Genomic DNA, 19077 nt, shown 5'->3' on the forward strand with positions numbered 1-19077 from the left:
CAGGTAGGATGTTACGTCAGCAATCCCTGATGCAACCGAGCTTTCATCGTACTCTCTATGGCTACAACCAGCCTATTTGTGCAATGGTTCGTAAGTGTGTATCCGTCGAGTCCACGTTTGATTTTAGTATGTCCACACCTCAATTTGTGAATAGAGTAAGAAGACTGAACCTTATTTAATATGAATAGTGTATTCATTTAGACAACTTTGTCAGAAGACTTATTAAAAAAATAAATTATTCTATTAAAAAAAATATTTTATTTAAAAAAAAAGTTGGTGTAAGCATTTTTAGTATAAATATTTACTGAATTTTATGCAGATTGGCTCCGTTCTAATTTTGAATATATATCAGAGCAAACATTATTTTTGTTGCGGTTTTTGCATTGACATGCATTTTTTTTTTTGCAAAACGGTAGTCTGGAATATGATGCACCTTCATGCAAAAAACCAGCGCTCATGGACGGTAAACGAAGTCCCTTGACGGTAATATGCAAAAAAGAGCCGAAACCGTCATTTTCCCTAAATGGAAACTCCTTACGTAACTTTATAAATATCTTTAAGCCTAGCTTTTTAATAGCATTTTAAGAAATTGCAAGTCCCCCCATTTTTTTCAAAATGCAAATTGCAATCTTCCTTTTAAAGACGTGCATTTCGCTATTTATTTTCACACACAGAATCAAGTCCAAACTTTTGGGTATCAAATCTTCCCAAACTGTGAACCACACACGTCCTGAGATCGAATCTTCGGTGATCAAGTCTCCTTAAACTGAGTTTTCAACATCAATTCGATATGGATAAGAGACGTGACCATTTCCGGGAAATGATATTTTCCGGGATTCCCGAGTCCATGAAACTTAATTTTTTATTCCCGGGATTAATGAATTTCCCGGGAAATTTTAAATTCATTTATTTAGATTAAGTTGGTCCTAATTTTCTTTGCTGTAATTTTTAATTAGTGAGTGATGCCCAGTTAAGCCGTTTCATTTCAGCGTTCAACTTGCTTGTATTGAACATCTAGAAAGTTGACAAGTACCCCATTTTATTTTCTGTTTGCATACTAGTCAACTACCAAATCGGAAGTGTATTTAATTCTATGCTCTTAGTTGTATTATGTCATAGACAGTGGTTAAGAAAATTACTTACGATGATTGTTAGGCTGACATCCAATAAAATCGGTCCGATTTCAGCTAGCATTAGACAGAGCTTCTATACAAGTAAAGTAATTGAAATTGATTCGTATTAAAACATCTGGGCTACAAAAGACAGACATCCAAGAACTTCTTTGAAAGGAACTTTCTTCATCTCCTCGGCTTCGTTCTGGTTTCTCGGCCCCATGGATTTGTCCAGCCTTAAACTGGGATCAGCTAGCGTTGCTACTGGAGGGAAATGGTATCACCAGAATATGCTCCAAAGCTAATATAATCATTGTACTTGCCTGGATAACTGCGCCCCCTAACCGCTGCGCCTTATAGCAACCGTAACGGTCGTTGTCATTTGCGCGACTATTTTAACAGCGCACAGCGCTCTCATTTTGGTTTAGTCACTCTTCTCCACACCGGTCGCTGCTATCGTGGTTATCAATTTACTCACCTTTGTCCGTACCGGTAGTGAGCATTTTGACATTTCTACGAATAGCAACCTTTCTCCCGCGCTGCTAAATTTGGTAGCGCGCTTCTCACCGAGAAGCCGAGTGCTATTTTAGTTACTCGTATGGCAACCCCCGATACGGTAGCTGCGCTATGATGAGGGCTGCTAAAATGAGTTTAGCAGCGTACCGTTACGGTTGCTCTTAACTCTTGCTGCGAATCAGATGGTCTATTCAGTTGCGATGGGAGCGCGTTTTCAGCTGCATCCGCAACCTTTTCGATGTCTTCATCTTCACCATCAGAAGAAACTACAACGACTTCGTATTGCTGCTCTTCATTGCTTCCATCAGAAGAGCTGATTGGTACCAACAGCTCTTGGAAATTCAGCTCCATGAACTCCACTGGCTGTGTATTTTGATCGCACAAACGATAGCCTTTGGTGTCCTCACAATAGCTGACGATGATTGCTTTTCTGGCCTTGGCATCGAACTTGTCCCGCTTGTCACTTTCGGAATGTGTGCCATCACTTGAGATCCAAAAATCTTGAGATGCGGCTTCTGTCCAGCGTTGGACATCCATTGACCAGAAAGGCACTGCCGGTAATCGCAAGTCAGTCCCATCTGCATTTTTATCAATTTTGAGTTAGCATCATTATTCAGTTTATCATTCTATGTTTTTTTGAGATGTGCTATTGAAAAAATGTGGTTTGTTCAAGAAAAATGAAAACAATACCAAGTAAAATTGTCCCACAGCGAAAAGTAACCGCAAGTCAGTCCCATTAGAAAAAAATATATTAGAAATGTTAGACAACACATACACGCAAACCATAAATCTATTACAATGAATGTTAGTTCCGTTTCCTATCATCCTCTGTTCATGAACATCGCAGCGAATGTTAGAAGTTGACCTTACAGGCGATGTAATGGTTTTTTGTCTTTTTCATTTCGTGTTCTATCTACGCTTTCGACTATACCAGTAAGCTTGTAGAACAACGCACATTGTAGAACATTGTAGAACGACGCACACACTTGCCTCGAATCTCTCCATCAGAAAAAGCATACGAAGTCGAGTATGCGAGAAAATGAGCGCTTCATGTTTGCTTTTAGGCTATCCATATTCAGGAGCATGGAGAGAGCAGTGGAGAAAGCACAGGTCTGATAACCGAAGCGTTCTTGATTCGAGTCCAGTCGGCAATCGGATTCCTATTTTTTTCGACATAACTAATTTACCTCACTAATACACTCTACATTTTTCGGTCTCCAATTTTCTTGCATTGGACCGCAGCTAGGTATATCGCATCCTCGGTTCATGCGGTCTCCATTAACATCCTCTGATGATGAATCCCACATAATTGTAAGCGAATCTTACATCCCTCGGTTGGGTGTAGCATCATGAGATTTGTCTCAATACAGCTTTTGTCCACTTCCCCTACACGCTAAGATCAGATAACCCAAATATAGGTTTACTTTACCCAAATCAGGCGTAAACTGCACGAACTCAGATATAGGTAAATTTTTTAACCCAAATATGGGTAAATTTAAATCAAATTTGCATAAAAATAAATCATTTATGGTTCACAAGAACCCATATTTGGGTTAAAAATATTTACCCATTTGTGAGTTTGTGCAATTTACGGCCAATCTCGGTAATCTCTTTGTACCGTCTAGGTAAACTGATCTTAGCGTGTAGGGTATCTGGTACATGTCCGGATGCGGCCAATATAGCTCTTACGATACTCAGTTTGACCGCTAATGGATATGGCTTTGAATTATCATGTGATTTGATGTATCGCTTGATGGATTTTAATTAAAAAGGATTTACCACTTCCCCGGGTATACCCGGAACATGTCCGGGTGTGGCCAACATGATGCTGGTCAATCATCATGACTCTTATTGATCTTATTTTTTGAATTCTCATGTGAATTGATTTATCACATGGTGGGTTTGGCACGTTTGGCTCTGGTCTGATGAAGACCCATACTCACCGGAATATGTTCCGGCCATTGCTCTGGAACCAGCGGTACAAATCCAAAAATATTCAATAACGTTCTATAGGACCATCTTTCTACTGTTCAATACTGTGCTAAACTAATGCAGCATCGGCATGGAATTGTGACTGACTTGCGGTTATTTTTCTCATTGACGTTAAATGTAATCGCAAGTCAGTCCCACTCAGATTTTGGTAATAAAATAAAAATTTCACGATATTTTTCCAATATTTTTGGGTAAACATAGATGCATTCTATCACATTGTACGTTTCCTAGACAACCAGAAGTCGTATAACAATGTACAGAAAGTATCGTAAATTGCTACCGTTTAAGTCAAAATCGCATATAACAATGGCATACCTCGCATTATGTTTAAGTGAAATCGTATAGAATGCAAATTTCCGACCTATATGCGATGGCTCAATTTTTCGTCCTACTGTATCACAAATCAAATCGGATTACATCGTAAGACTTTTCAAAATGAATTTGTTATTACAGATTAAATCGTATATGATGTTAAACCAACTCGTTTAAAGTTAAATTAAAATATGCACGTATATGGCCTCCACTTTTGTACGTATAAGCCATTTCTTTGCATTTTATACGAATTGTTGGCTTGTATATATGTTTGTATATCACAAAAACAACTTTGAATGTACGTGCTTTCTGGTTGTCTGGGTTATTTTTAAATTTATCCCTCCAAAATAAGTGTCAAATCAGAAAACTTGAAAAATCTTTGAACGCCGTTTTCTCATTTCCAGTTTTTTACAGATGGGACTGACTTGCGATTATGGGCAGGGCAGCTATCGAAACTGCTTCCGCCCAAAACTGCTTACCAAGCTTTGCATTGTTGAGCATGCATCGTGCTTTCTCCACCAACGTTCATGCGTTCAGTAACACCATTTTGTTCAGGTGTAAACGGACACGTGGTTTGATGCCGGATAGCTTCACGTTCCAAAACTTCACGGAAACTTTCGTTGACGTACTCCGTCCCATTGTCTGTACGCAAAATCTTCAGCTTCTTCCCGCTTTGTCTCTCGGCTCTAGCTTTGAATTTCTTGTATGCTTCAAGCGCCTGATTCCTCCTTTCAAGAAAGACACGACACACAATTGGTAAGTGCTTCATTCTTGAAGTCGATTCCGCTAGCCACTTCCTTGAGTTTCTTCAAGTTTCCTTCATTCAAATGGCCAAGACGTCTATGCCACAACTCGATGCCGTTAACCAGAAACGATTTTTCCGGCCGACTGACACGATAGAGACCGCCTTCTTGAACTCCGATAATGACAAGCTCGTCGCTTTCATCCCAGACTTCGCACTTGTTCACCGTAAATATTACCTTGTTTCCTCGCTTACAGATGGTGCTGACCGATAACAGGTTGGTTTCTAAGTCCGGAAGTCCTCATTAGCAACTTCCATGCTTCCTTCTGCAGTTTCCACGGAAACCGTTCCCTTTGCAATAGCCTTCATGTTGCTGTTGTTTGCTGTTCCAACGTCTTGTTCCATGGCAACCGCGTTGACGAAAGGTTGATCCTAACGTGCCATGTGGCTGGTGGCACCGGAATCCAGATACCACCATCGGTTCTTACATCTCCAATACAGCACAGTCCTTTTGACTTGCTTGACTTCAAAGACGACTTTTTGGCATTGGGACATTTGGCTGCAAAGTGCCCAGTTTCTCACAGTTGTAGCACAGCTTCTCACTTTTGTTACCGTCCTTTAGCTCGCCGAACTTTTTTCGGTTTGTTTTAAAGTGCGGCTGCTGACCGGACCGCGATCCAATTTTATGTCCTGTAAAATTTTAGCCTCCACTGTCAAAGCCGTACCGGACGCTTCGAGTCCCATGATCATGGGCTCGTACTGCTCAGGAAGTCCCATCAACAGAATCGCCGCGAGCCAAGAATCGTCCACCTTGAATCCCACGGATGCTTATCAATTCTTCCACGTACGCCTCAACGCTAGCACAATTGATTAGCCGTACTGACGTGAATTTTCTGAGCAGCCCAATTTTCCTGGCTAATCCGCTGTCCTGGAATGCAGAATGCAGCTTCGTCCTTCGCGGTTTCCGCATCCTGAACCAGGCTGTAGTTGTAGCTCTCCAGACTTAGGTAGATAGTTGCGAGAGCCTGCAACTTCACGAGCTCAGGAACATCTTCACCGTCTCCGTCAATGGCAGACCAGCTTCCTTCACTGATCAGAATCATCCGCATCGCAAATGCCAACAGTGGCAGCACAACGGAACTTCTGACTCGAACGCTTCCTGCTTCAGTCCTGCCTCTTCCGTTGCCATCTCCATTCCCTTGACCTTGCTGTCCGGATCCCGAGTTTCCGCTTGTGGACCTACTGCTGCTTCAATGAAAAAAAATATTCTGAATCTTCCGGTTAGAGATCCTGGGCCCATAACCGATTGTAGAGTACGATTGAAGCACGTCTTTAAATATTGGTTAACGTTACACAGTGGAATATTTTCTATTTACAACAGTTACACGGATTATCACAGACTACTGCGTTATTCAATAGTTATGCATCAGAACATCCCGGCGGCCCCGACTGGGATTGAACCCAGGCCTGCTGGGGTGACAGGTAATCACGCTTACCACAACACCACTGGCGCTGATAAATGCTCAGATTGAATTTGATAGCACAGATTTCAAGCTCAGAAGAATGGTTTGTGTATTTGCATATTTTTCTAGGCGTTCCCCCTGAAAAAAAAATAATTTTGATAGGGGAAATGGATGTAATGTCGGCCTAAATGCTCATAATTTTGGCTCATACATAAATTTAGCAATCGACTAAATTTTCAATAGCGACCAAAAATATCCATTTGTACCGTCCCAATGATGCATTTGAGCCATTTCCCCTATCACATAAAAGTGGATGCACTTCAATCGCGTCAAAAATATAGTGTAACATTACTTGCCAAAATGGACAAAATAATCATTAATACAGTGACATTACGCTCCTTTTACTGGTTTTTTTTTTTGTGGCTATAATAATTATATGAGATTTTTGACATGATTGAAATGCATCCTTTTGGATGCAATATTAAAATTTATTTTTTGCTGTGTACCTTCACCTAAGCGCAGTGCTACTGTATCTGTCACTTGGATTCTGACAATGTTGCCAATCTTGATGATATGATGTCTTCGATCTAAATCTTGATTATGAACTTGAATATTCCCTCCAAGCATTATCCGAAGCCGATACATCAACGTTGCGTTGAGTTGCGTTTCTAACGGAGTAATTCATAAGTTGCATACCTTTGTTATGTTAATGCTTTTTAGCAGTGCTGCAAAATATCGACCATACACCGCGATATTGACAAAACAGCTTTGGTCGCTCATTTGAGCTAAAAGTCATCTTCAAGGGAAACCATTTCAATTGTCAGTAACGTAATTAAATTAATTTTGAGAAACAATTCCATGAAGCCAATTATATGAACAAGCATCTATGTCCTCAACTGCCTGGATGACAGTAATGTGACACAATGAATGAGAATTTGACGAAGGTTTTTTTTCTGAGAAACAATTCTTCCTGTGAAAATTTCAAAAATAATGTTGGCAATATCGCTATAACTCTTTTAATGACAATCACAAATATAAGCACTGCTTCCTAGTATATATCGGTATCTAACAGTTAGTAACTGTCAAACCATTCCATCTTTTAATTCCAGATTCTCCATTGAATGACCGGACCGCCGGATCCCATCGTCGGCACACCACATTCTACCGTCCTGAACCTCCACACCACCCGCGCCACCATCGTGTCACCACACATTCAACGACCACCGTTGATCCGTTAGCTTGAAAGCACCTAATCTCAAAGCCAAACGACATGTTGCGGTTGTTCCGTGAAACCAGAAACCCCCTCGAGCCGGCACCGTCGCTGAAGTTAGCTGCACTTCTGCTGATGGCCGTATTCGTATTTCTTGACCAACACCGCAATGGAGCCCTTGCGGTTGATCCCGTCGGTGAGTTAACATGCGATTAATTTACAAGTGCGGGGAACGGTTATGCAATAGATAGATGTGAAAACTGTTATTTATTTTGTATACATTATTTGCCTGCATAGTCATAATGAAGGGACAGGGGAACACCCTGTATCTTATCCGAAATAAGCACAAGAGGTTAAAATTACGACAAACAAAAATGTGAAACAACCCAAGTAACAATTCAGAAACTATTTGGCATCCACTCTGATTTATAATGGTTTTATAACGGCAATGAACAACCCATTTAGTTTAAAAACAGTATTTCAAAGTGTAAAACATCCGTGCTTAGTAATTCAGCTTTTTGCTATTTTAAAAACCTTGTATAGTCGTCTGGCGAGAAAGTCAAAAACTGTCTTGTTTTCAAAATGAATTTAAAGCACCTCTCAATCCCTCCATAAAACTGTTCTTAAATTCAATTATGTGCTTCATTAGCAATTGTTTATTAATGTCTCGATAAAATACTCTATAAATCACGAATGACCCAAGAGTGTTAAAGTGACTATAAAAAAAAAACTCTATAAACGTGTTCTATCATTATAAAAGCAACCATAGAACAATTTGGCTTTAAATGAGAGCAAAAATCATATATTGTTGCTTTTTAGATAGGCTTTTTTAAATTTTCCATAAAATACCCAATTACTCTGTTCACAAATTGAACTTAAGAGATGGATCCTCATAGTGAATAAAAGCCAAATTCATGGCAAGGAAATCTTGAAGAACAGACGGAGTAGTATGAAAAATTCAAACAATTCTAACGACCGAAAGGAAGACGATTTTAGCTTCTTTAGAAGAACTAGAACGTCTGGCTGGACCGCTACCATAAACGACTTAGCATCTGGCGAAGACGAGTAAAGTGAGCGTGGCCATCGAATTCTCAAAACATTTTCGAAACATGTTAAAAACAGACCAAGTTTCTCAAGATCTTGCGAATATATAACGATCGGAATAACTTGGATCAGTACCGACAGCAAACCACATGAGTGTCCATTGACCGAAGAAGGAGGTTAGAAGCCTCACCGCTACTGATCGGAATCCATCTTCGTGAGTCGCTGTGGGCCATCTATGCCAAGCGCGTCAACCTCGTTCCAAACAACAGCCTCATCCGTGTTGAACACCCTAATAGCTCAGCATTACTGACATTACTGACGACAAAACTGTCCTTTTCAGGAACATCATAAGAAGTTATTTTTCACATTTTCAAGCTGAACATTGGATTGATCGATTCTCTTCGTTAACTTTCTCTTTCGTTAATAACTTGAGCACATAACCGTTTCTTTTTGTGTTTGTTTTGATAGATGCTAGATAAAAGCTTCTTTATTCGATCAGTGTGCTGAAAATACATTAGAATGTCATTACATGCCCATGGGGAAACAAATAGAAAGATGATGAGGACCTAATGCAAAGCTCAGCTTGATTTGTAAAGATCATCAATCGAATGCCAATTCCCATATGTTAAAATCTAACATATCATGTATTTTAAAGGCAATATTGGGGTGCAATTTGAGAATCCAAAGTCGGCCTAATGAATCGAGATCGATGAGTTCTTGCTTTTTGTTCTTGTTTCCTGGTTGATTCCTTGTTTGCTTGGATCCGGATACGTCGGTACTCTTCAAGTTTGGTGCACGTCTTGTCCGTTGAAAAATGATTTCCACCGCAATTTGCACTTTCAAACGAGCTCCTTCGAGGATGCAGTGTTAAGTGAGATGCTCTTGAGAGCAAAAGTTACACTTTGACTTCAAGTTGCAGTTCCGAGTGCCATGCCCAAAGTTTAAGCAGCGCTTGCACTACGCGACACTCCGGTTGGGTCCTTTGTACTCCTCCCATTTGATGATGACATTGTTGATCGAGCGGATAGCTTGCAAAGCACCGAGTGTTGCACTGCCTTTGGCAAACTGAACCAAATACAGGCAATCACGATACTCTTTGTCCTGATTTCGTCGGTTCATGGGAAAAACCGCCAGTGGATGTAGCTTGTAATTTTCTCGAAGCTCCGGTTCGATGTCCTTGGTTTCCATGATGAGTAGTCCTCTGACCACTGCCTTGAATGGTTTCTCGGCTGCCACGTCATGCGTGTAGAACTCTACGCCAGTCTTGCTCAGGTACGTCTTGGATTTATTGTATTCATTACGGGTTGAAGTGACGATTTTTATTCCCATTCTTGAGAGCTGGAACTCGGCGGTGACAGTGATCGCTTGCATTGTCCGCATAAGCTTGTCCAGTGGGACCGATTTATCTACCAGAGGGGGCAGCTTTTGCTTTGTTGCGAGAGTCTTTCCTGATGGTCCTTCGCCATGATGTTTGCTTGACTCGGTGTCAGGGTAGTTGCCTGCAGGTGGTGCTTGTGAGAATTAGTCGTCTTCCGCATCTGCGAGGAACGCAAATCTGTTTTTGTTCTGACCTTGTTCTTCACTGTTAGCAGTATGAAAATCCTTTGAACAATTAGACATGTTACCCCAAGTAACAATTTTGGTTTTATGAGGGTTCTGTAGACCATGATTTAGACTTGCAACATGCTTTAAAACCACTATAAAACTTACAATGTTACTTGGGTACTATTCCTTTTGCCCTTCTTCTCAATAGGGCTTTCCTTCGTGTCGTTGGGGTCAGGCATGGAAAATCATTTGCATTCATTTACATTCATTTCTCCCTAACTTTTTTAACAACAGAATTCCGCTAAATAATGTATGAAGTTTTTATATGTTTTGTTATTTACTACAACTTTTGTAAACAACTCAAATTCGTATCTCTTATGTATGAAGAACCAGAGCGAACAGAAGCCACTACTGTTTTCAGTGAATTTATTTTACATTCACTGAAATTCAGTAACAAGTTCTGCCCGCTCTAGTTAGTGATGCATAAGAGATAAAGATTTGAGATGTGGGCAAAAGTTGTAGCTAATGAAAAACCTACAAAAGCTCTATACCTCATTTTGTGGAATGCTGTTGATGAAAAAAGTCAGAGGCAAATGAATGTAAATGAATACATTAAATGAATGTAAATGATGTTCCATGCCTGGTTGGGGTTATTCATTATCTTTCCACTCATGTTTTTGTTGAAAACTTAACTACACTTTCCAAATGTTCCAATACGTGTTCGCTTACTAAATGCTTACACTGGAATCCCAATCAATTTTCGCTTTTTTGTATCATCTATTGAATAAACCAAAAGTTTTGTGCACGACAATGTGTAATTTTGACAACAGAAAACAAAGCGTTTCCGTGATGGGAAAAGTGGTTTCTCTCTTACAGTTGCCGAATATTGATTCCAAGCACTGAGAATGCCAGACCGTACCTATCTTTATTTCTTTTGTTGCAAATTTTAAGCCCCTTCTATTAAAAGAATTATGCAAAAAAAAAAATCTTGCCGGATTCTCTTAACAGAAGAGGTTTAAAATTTGCATCAAAAAGCATAAACGTAGGTACCGTCCGGTAGGCTCAGAATCGAGGACAAATTTCTACAGCATTGTTCTAAACTGGCTTCCAAGCTTCTAACCCATCGGTCCTTTTCAGGACCACAAATGACTGATAAAAGAGTTAACTAAAGAGTAAGAGCTTGTTTCCAAGGCATACCGTCCAGAGATTGGCTTGTACTACATGGACATCGACAACTCAACACCTCACAAACAGAACTTTCAAATTGCTTCCCAATTCAACCTATCGAACTTTTTCTCTGATAAGGAGTTAAGAAATGAATTTAATATATACTATACTTTTGTTGTGACATCAAAAGTACCTTTCGTAATACTACGTCAAATCTACGGTCGTGTCTTAGATACAACCTCTTACTTTTGTTTAATTCTGCATAATAGATATTCAAACTTTTTGGGCGCCTTGTGCCAATACTTATCTTTACTTTGTCTAACAACAACTTATTTGCTAAATATAATTCAATTTTTATGGTAATCAAAAAGTTTCTGATACTTTGCATTAATTCCAGAAAATTATATTGAACGGTTTTCTCGGGCGATTGGCACATCAATTTGATTTCAATAGTACAGTAGCCAACCGCTCCATAAATGCGATTCCACCCATCTCTGACTCTCCCATGTCCTTCATGATTTTTTGTATGTGATTAGTATCAACCATAAACTAGTTATCTAAAGAAAATCAGCTCAATTGTTTGAAGAACAGACGAGAAATATCGGTGGCTGGATGCTACAACCCATCCTATATATGGAGGGGCTACTGCATTGTTAAAAAACGATTTTTACGAGCATCCCACATTTTGCCAGATTTTGTATTTTAACTAGACCAGATTGTCCGGAAAATGACCGGAATGATTGTATCTCGTAAATTAGGTTTTTTCCGTACTTGCTTTTTTGCTTTTGCTGTAAGTTGCTGTCAGAAAATAATACAGTCTAACCAACGCCATTTCTCAACAGTCTTTCAACCAACTGAGCTGACTTTTTGTGAGTGTTAAGTTTGTGGTTGGCCCTAATTACATACTAAAAATCAGCTCATTAGGTTGAAAGATTGCTGAGAAATGGCAGTGGTTAGACGGCACCACCCATCGCGCAAATCGGGGATTCCAGTATTATTTTCTAACAGCATATTGATTACTGGACACCACGAAGCGGTGTTTGAAGTGAAGCAAGCACTATCGACTGTATTTCCGAAGAGCAGCTCGTCAACTATGGTCGCTATAGTTTTACGATGCAGCGTATGGTTGTACTGTACAGTATATGGTAAAACCAATGCGTCTGTACAACCATACTGCAGTGTGTATTAGCCCCATTACGGCGATGATTATTCGCCCAAGGAGGTTTTAACGGAGGTTATCTCTATCGAAAACCAACTAGTGTCAACCATGTCTTCCCTAGCTTCAAGTCTCTACACAAATGCGGCAGTAATTTTCCGCCACTTCAACATAGTCCACCACCCACGATTCATTCCACCACTCACCTGTCACAAAACTGCCGAATCATTGGGCACTTGCATAATCTGAGTGCGTACGTGACTTTTGCAGTGCACCAAAATAGATAGCATGCAGCAGGATGAACCAGTTCAACATAAAGGTCCGACCAATCGACCAACCGGTGTAGGCACCCACATCGGTATGAACACATTGGCGGTGGGCATTAGCCGACCATGTCGATCGAATCTTCAAAATGAAATAAATAAATCGACAAAACAAAATTGTTTTCGTTTGTTGACCCGCATGCCACGCCTGGAGACTCGCGCATTCTTAGCTCGCTGAGCGTCGTTGTTGTTTACTACTTTTGGTTTCTGGAGGGTAAGTATATCCGAAAGAATGTTATTGCTAGAACGCAACGAACAAATAACGTCACTGGCTTAATTTTAAACGAGTCGGTTTTAATTGGAAACCTAAAGCAAGTGATTGAAGTTGTTTTCTTTGATGAAAACGTCGGTCGAATCAGCTAATTATATAACTAAATTATTAAGGATTTGGACGAGTCATTGCATACAAGTAGCTTTGGAATTGTAACGAAATAAGTATCCAAATTGATTATATGCGTATGGCTCCACACTGGGAATTCCCACGATAAGATTGGATGATTGATGGGTAAGCGAATCTGGTTCAAACCAGAATTTCTTCACCCGTTTCAATCGGTTCGCAAAACAAGTTTCAGTGGAAATATTTAATCTGATCAAACTTTGAACATTCCATTATGGTGCGAACCATAAAGGTGTATTCAGAGCTGAGCGTGCATGAGTGGAGAGGAGCTAGATTTGAACGCAAATCACGACCCGCGCGTGCCAATATCGCTCCGGTCTGGATACAGCCCAAACAGTCGCGTGAAGAAAACAAATTAAAGGATTAAAAAACAAGCCAACAACAAAAGTTATAAAGGCTGAAATATAATGTGAGCAGAAATGGTGCGGCACCATCATGAGTGATGGTTGTTAGAACTGACAACAAAATGTCTCGTAGAAGTCAATTTGGTCCATAATCAATTTGTTTTTCAACTCACGACGGGGATTTCCGCTGGCGCTGCCGATCTGCTTTTGCTCTCGTTGTGTTTGAGTCTTTTTGGAAGTTTCTTATCGGTCTACGCTTTAGTTTAGCTTTAAGTCTCGGCATATGCTGCTAGTTTAAGGTGATTACTTGTAGAGCCCACAAATGCACTTCCACTTCGAAGTTTCAATTACACAATTCTCGGAAATGAGTGTAATAAGTACGCTTTATTTTTTAATTATTTGGTTTTTCATAATTTATCATTACCGTGATGGTACCATATTCTGCGCACTTAAGACATTTTCTACAAAAAAAGAGTTTCTAGAAAAATTCAGCATTGTTTTGAAATATTTTGATTTAGTATATGTATAGCTCTAGCATGTAGGTATACATAAAAAAATAAATGTTGATCTAATGAAAAACGGTAACATGAAACAAAGTATTTTTTGAGTATGTGATGATGTTCCTAATTCTGCGCATCATTTTTCAAATGTTCCATATTCTGCGCACTGTGTTCCTAATTTTGCGCACTAAAAAAAAACAGCATGTAAAATCATGGTATTTATTCTTGTATGAGTATTAAGCATTTATGTACAAAAAAATTAATCAACTTTTCTTGGAAATCTTTCTGGAGCAAACTTTATCATAATTTAAACTTTATCACTTTTTTCACAACTGTCTATTCAATTTCTGCCAAATTAGTACCAGCTCCTTCAGCCTTTTCCTTAAAGCTTTCGCTGGCGTTTTCCAGTCAGTGTTTCCAGCTTTTTCTTCGCTGCCAAACTTTTTTCTTCTCGAATGGCCTTCCTTTGTTGTTTTTCTTGCTCTTGCGTATGCTTTTCTAATTCCATCGTTTCAAAATAAGCCTTGAATGCCTCACTCGTAGCCACAGATGGAGGTCGTGGTTTATACTTCTTTAATTTACGAGTTTTACGCGCCGCAGAAGAGGGTACTTGAAAAGCTTTGTCGAAAAAGTCATCGTTCCCATGTTCTGGTTCTGCAATGTGCGTGGTTCCAATATTCACGTTTGAAGAATCTGTCACTGATTGATGCTGACTTCCACCTGCTTCTTGCATACAATCCGGACGACCGGTACCTGGGTCAATAGCGCTTCTTATAATGGGTTCCGCAACGATAGAATGGCAATCATCTGAAAATATCAATTATGGGAAATAAATATACTAAATTGGTACGTTCTCATAAACAATATTACCGATGCAATCACCAGAAGCACGAAAATTTTCCATCGCCAAAGGGTGTCCTTGGCTGATATCACCTGTTTCCAACGGAGAAGGATCTTTTTCGACAGTGCTTTGTAGTTGGTACTTAACAAGAAGCTTTCGTCGATCGGCTGAAAATATTGTTGCATGCATTATTAGGAAAACTGTAAATGTCATAGTAAGATACTACCGTCTAGATCAAATTCCTCGAATCCACGGAAGCAATCGTCCTCTGACGAAAAAGTCTTGTTAACTTTCAACAATTTCTCAGATTCTACATCTTGTTTTACACGTTGCCACACGTAAAACAAATTAGCGTCTTCAACCTGTCCTGGCCATTGTACCTTTTTTGATTTTGTTCAAAATTCTTCAGTTGTCGCAATGTGAGATGTGATTCTAATCCGTCTGTTATCTTAGTCGCATTGGAAAATGGGCTAGCATCTGATACGGAAGAGTTTGTGGTTTGAACCGTAATGCTGTGCTGGATTTCCGTATTTAGAAGCATCTCGTAGTTGACAGCGTCTGGATCCCACGGCAATAATCCACATTTGCGAAATCCGTTTTTGATATTTTTTGCCATATTTGGAATATTATCAACAGCCCGTTTTAGCAACGGCGTAAACTCGTGCCTTTTTATGGGTTCACCAGCATGGAAAGTGCGCCACTCAATAAGATGCTTATTCCACTGCACTTTCAACCCTCTGAAAAACGACACATCTAATGGCTGCAGTACATGGGTGGAATTCGGGAAGAGACAAATCAGTACAATCTTTTTAGCTCGACAAAACTCTGTTGTTTGAAAGGACACATGGGACTTGTGCCACAATCGGTAGAGGAATATCGCTTTTGATAATCCACGGATAGAACACGTTCTTCAGATAGTAATAGAAGGTTTCCTGGTTCATCCACCCCGATACACTTTTTCCGATAGCCCAACCATCTGGCGCACTGTTCGCTATTTCCGCAGGAAGCCGCTGCTTGTATGGAAATAAAACTAATGGTGGCGCAAGCGATCCGGCTGCATTTGCCGAAAATAATACGGTCTAGCATTCTTTCTCCGAGTTTGCGTTAGCCGTGTGAACGTATTTCTGTCCGACTTTCGCTAGAACTTTCTCTTTCGTGGGAACCAATCGCATAGACGATTCATCCATGTTGAAAACGCGTTGTGAGTTTTGCCAAACATCACGTAACTCTTCCTGATGGATGAATTGCTGAATTTCACGAAACCAATTCCGAATTTGGTTCTCTGTAACACACGTCCGTTGTTTAGACAAAGCGCTTGGAATTCTACGAGCAATATTCGGATGTCGGCCAAGAAAATGTTTTAACCATTTACTTCCAGGAGCTTTTACAGCGAACGGATTATTCGACTTGCGTGTAATACCAAGGTAATATGCCACGGATACTTTTAAGCGCAAGGAATCTACTGGCAAGCCAACTTTTGCTGAATCAATTATCCATTGCACAATACGATCCTCTTACCGGGATGATGAGATACGGAGCCGCGAGCCAGTGTTGCTCTTAACGTACTTTCCGGAACGTGATGTGCTTTGGAAGCTTGGCGAATAGAAAAGCCCTTCTTTATCATTAGAATTGCCGACTCAACTTGCTGTGGAGTGTACTGCATATGTTTTCTTCCGGAACTCATTTTCTCGACCTATCCGCAGACTTAGGAACATGCAGTCAATATTTGTACCATATTTTGCGCAAAATAAATTACTTCTTTTACAGTGCAATATACTCGATATGCACTGAAATCCATTTGGATCAAATTAAAAATACTTACATCTAGCGATCAGCACAAAAATGAATGAAATAAACACACTCCAATGTTTACAAATGAGAAATGTTTTCAAACGGGCTTCTTAGCGCTGCTGCTAACGGATGCCATTTTTTGACGTTTTCAGTGCTGCCGGTTTTGTTTTTATTTATTTTTCCAATGATGTCGGCAATTTCTTGAATTGGTACTTATTTATATCGTAGACTACATGATTCAGATTCATTATATCGTGTAATAAAGATGATTATAGCCGTAAATAGAATTCAAAAAATGTTTTAATGGAAAAATGCGCAGAATTAGGAGTTGTGCAGAATAAGGCACCCTCACGGTACATACTATTCATAGTTTATTCAACGGCATGATAGTTTCGTTTTCACATTTAATCCGAATAATATTCACCGCTACGGCACACCCATTTCGAAAAGTTGCAAGTGGCATATGTAATGAGTCCCCTGCGTTCAGATGTAAGCGCAAAATAAAATGTAACTACCTGTTGAGCGTACCGCCGTGATCACATGGAGAAGCAGACATCGACCTGCGAAATTTCAATTTAAAATGCATTGACCTTTTTCCGTTCGGCTTTGCGCTCTCCCCCTGAATTTCGAAGAGAAATTATCTGGATACTTAACAGCCGTTAGAAAAAGATGCTGAGAACCTCTAAGAATCAGGGGCACAATTGCGAGAATTTTGGCGTTCGTGAAATTGGACTTCGTCCAATTCCACGATTCCCGGGGGAAAAGTTCTGAACTACCGGCTATCTAAGGAATGTCCTAGCTTAGATCGTTCAATTCGAATCGACTTGTGGAAGAGGCAAGAGTGGTCGGTTTCTTATATCGTGTCGTGGTGTGTTACTACAGGTAGTTAGCGATATGAGAGTCTCCAGTAGGATTGTTAGCATATTTCCCTTTCCCTTAGTGACAAGTTAGGCAAACTCTAGCTAGTGAAGTGCAGTGGGCGGCAAAGTGTGTGGATCCAAAAGCTAATGGCAGTAATTCCTAGACCACAAAATAGGTCGACTTACAAGCGTGAGCGTAGGCTATCACCGTAGGTTCGTGGCAGCGAAGGTCATTTGCCGACACACCACCTTTCGTGAGAGACCGCTTTTGCCCCAACCTGTCGACTTCGGAGTATCCCCGAAGCACACGTGGTCGGAAGAGGACGCGTCCGTCAATCTACGTGACCTGGACAGGAAGACCAAACGACACCATTATCTATTATACGAACGAACGCATGTGCCGCGTTCCCGCGTAAGCCCGTGCTTCCAGTGAGTGAGACCATTTCGAATCATATGATCGCTTCTGTGATAGTTTCTGGGCCGAAGTAAAGGGTGATACGGTCAAAATTTGGTCAAGGGAAAACGCGTGTAAATCGGTGAAATCGTTTATTTAAAAAATCAAATTAAATTTCTTTTTCAAGTTCAATTAGTATAAAATTCAGGAAAAATATTCAGTTAGGCTTCCGCTTTTCCAAATCCGAATTGCCGGGCCTTACGCTTGACCCCTGCTATCAGATTTTGTACAGCCACCTTGTCCACCTTCTTCGCCGCTGAAAGCCAGTTTGCCTTGAACTGCTGCTCGCCCTTAGCAGTTTTTTTGGTCTTCTTTAGGTTCCGCTTGACAATAGCCCAGTATTTCTCAATTGGGCGGAGCTCTGGCGTGTTGGGAGGGTTCTTGTCCTTGGGAACCACCTGCACGTTGTTGGCGGCGTACCACTCCATGGCCTTTTTACCGTAATGGCAAGATGCCAAATCCGGCCAAAACAGTACGGAACAACCGTGTTTCTTCAGGAAAGGCAGCAGACGTTTATTCAAACACTTTTTCACGTAAATTTCTTGGTTGACAGTCCCGGAAGCTATGAAAATGCTGCTTTTCAAGCCACAGGTACAGATGGCTTGCCAAACCAGATATTTCTTTGCGAACTTTGACAGTTTCATGTGCTTGAAAACATCTGCTACCTTTCCCCTTCCTTTTGCCGTATAAAACTCCTGTCCCGGAAGCTGCTTGTAGTCGGCTTTGACGTAGGTTTCGTCGTCCATTACCACGCAGTCAAACTTCGTCAGCATCGTTGTGTACAGCCTCCGGGATCGCGCTTTGGCCTTCGTATTTTGTTTATCATCGCGATTTGGAGTCACTACCTTCTTGTAAATCGATAGTCCGGCTCGTTTTTTGGCTCGATGCACGGTTGTAGACGATACACCCAGCTTATTTGCGGCATCTCGGAGAGAGAGGTTAGGGTTTCGCTTGAAACTACCGGCAACTCTCTTTGTCGTCTCAGCGGCTTCCGGTTTTCGATTTCCCCCCGATCCAGACTTCCTGGCTGTCGACAAACGTTCCCCAAACACTTTAATTACATTTGTAACGGTTGATTTGGCAACTTTTAGCGATTTTGCCAACTTTGCGTGCGAGTAGCTCGGATTTTCGCGATGCGCGAGCAAAATTTTGATACGCTGCTCTTCTTGCTTGGACGGCATTTTGACAACTGAAGAGTGAATTCCAAAATCAAAATAGGAGCAACATTCTACACACACACACCTTCAAAATGAGGGGTGTTCAGGTTTTTTAAGTGCAAAATTGAAAGAAATACGTCAAGTTGATATT

The 19077-nt window shown here is 40.5% G+C and overlaps 1 protein-coding gene across 4 annotated transcripts in view; it reads left to right on the top strand.

Moving 5' to 3' along the window:
* The window catches only part of LOC135712517 (Ig-like and fibronectin type-III domain-containing protein 1), a 573983-nt gene that overhangs the window by 452713 nt on the left and 102193 nt on the right, over window positions 1–19077 (top strand). For all 4 annotated transcript variants that reach the window (XM_065235464.1, XM_065235462.1, XM_065235466.1 and 1 more), the window contains one exon: window positions 7247–7543. In XM_065235464.1, coding sequence (XP_065091536.1) covers window positions 7408–7543 — 136 coding nt within the window. In that variant the 5' untranslated portion in view covers window positions 7247–7407. The remainder of the gene's footprint in view (window positions 1–7246; window positions 7544–19077) is intronic.

The sequence above is a fragment of the Ochlerotatus camptorhynchus genome, unplaced genomic scaffold (genome assembly GCF_037179485.1).
Source record: "Ochlerotatus camptorhynchus isolate MF236.1 unplaced genomic scaffold, CSIRO-AGI_Acam_v1.1 ptg000491l, whole genome shotgun sequence".
NCBI lineage: Eukaryota > Metazoa > Arthropoda > Insecta > Diptera > Culicidae > Ochlerotatus > Ochlerotatus camptorhynchus.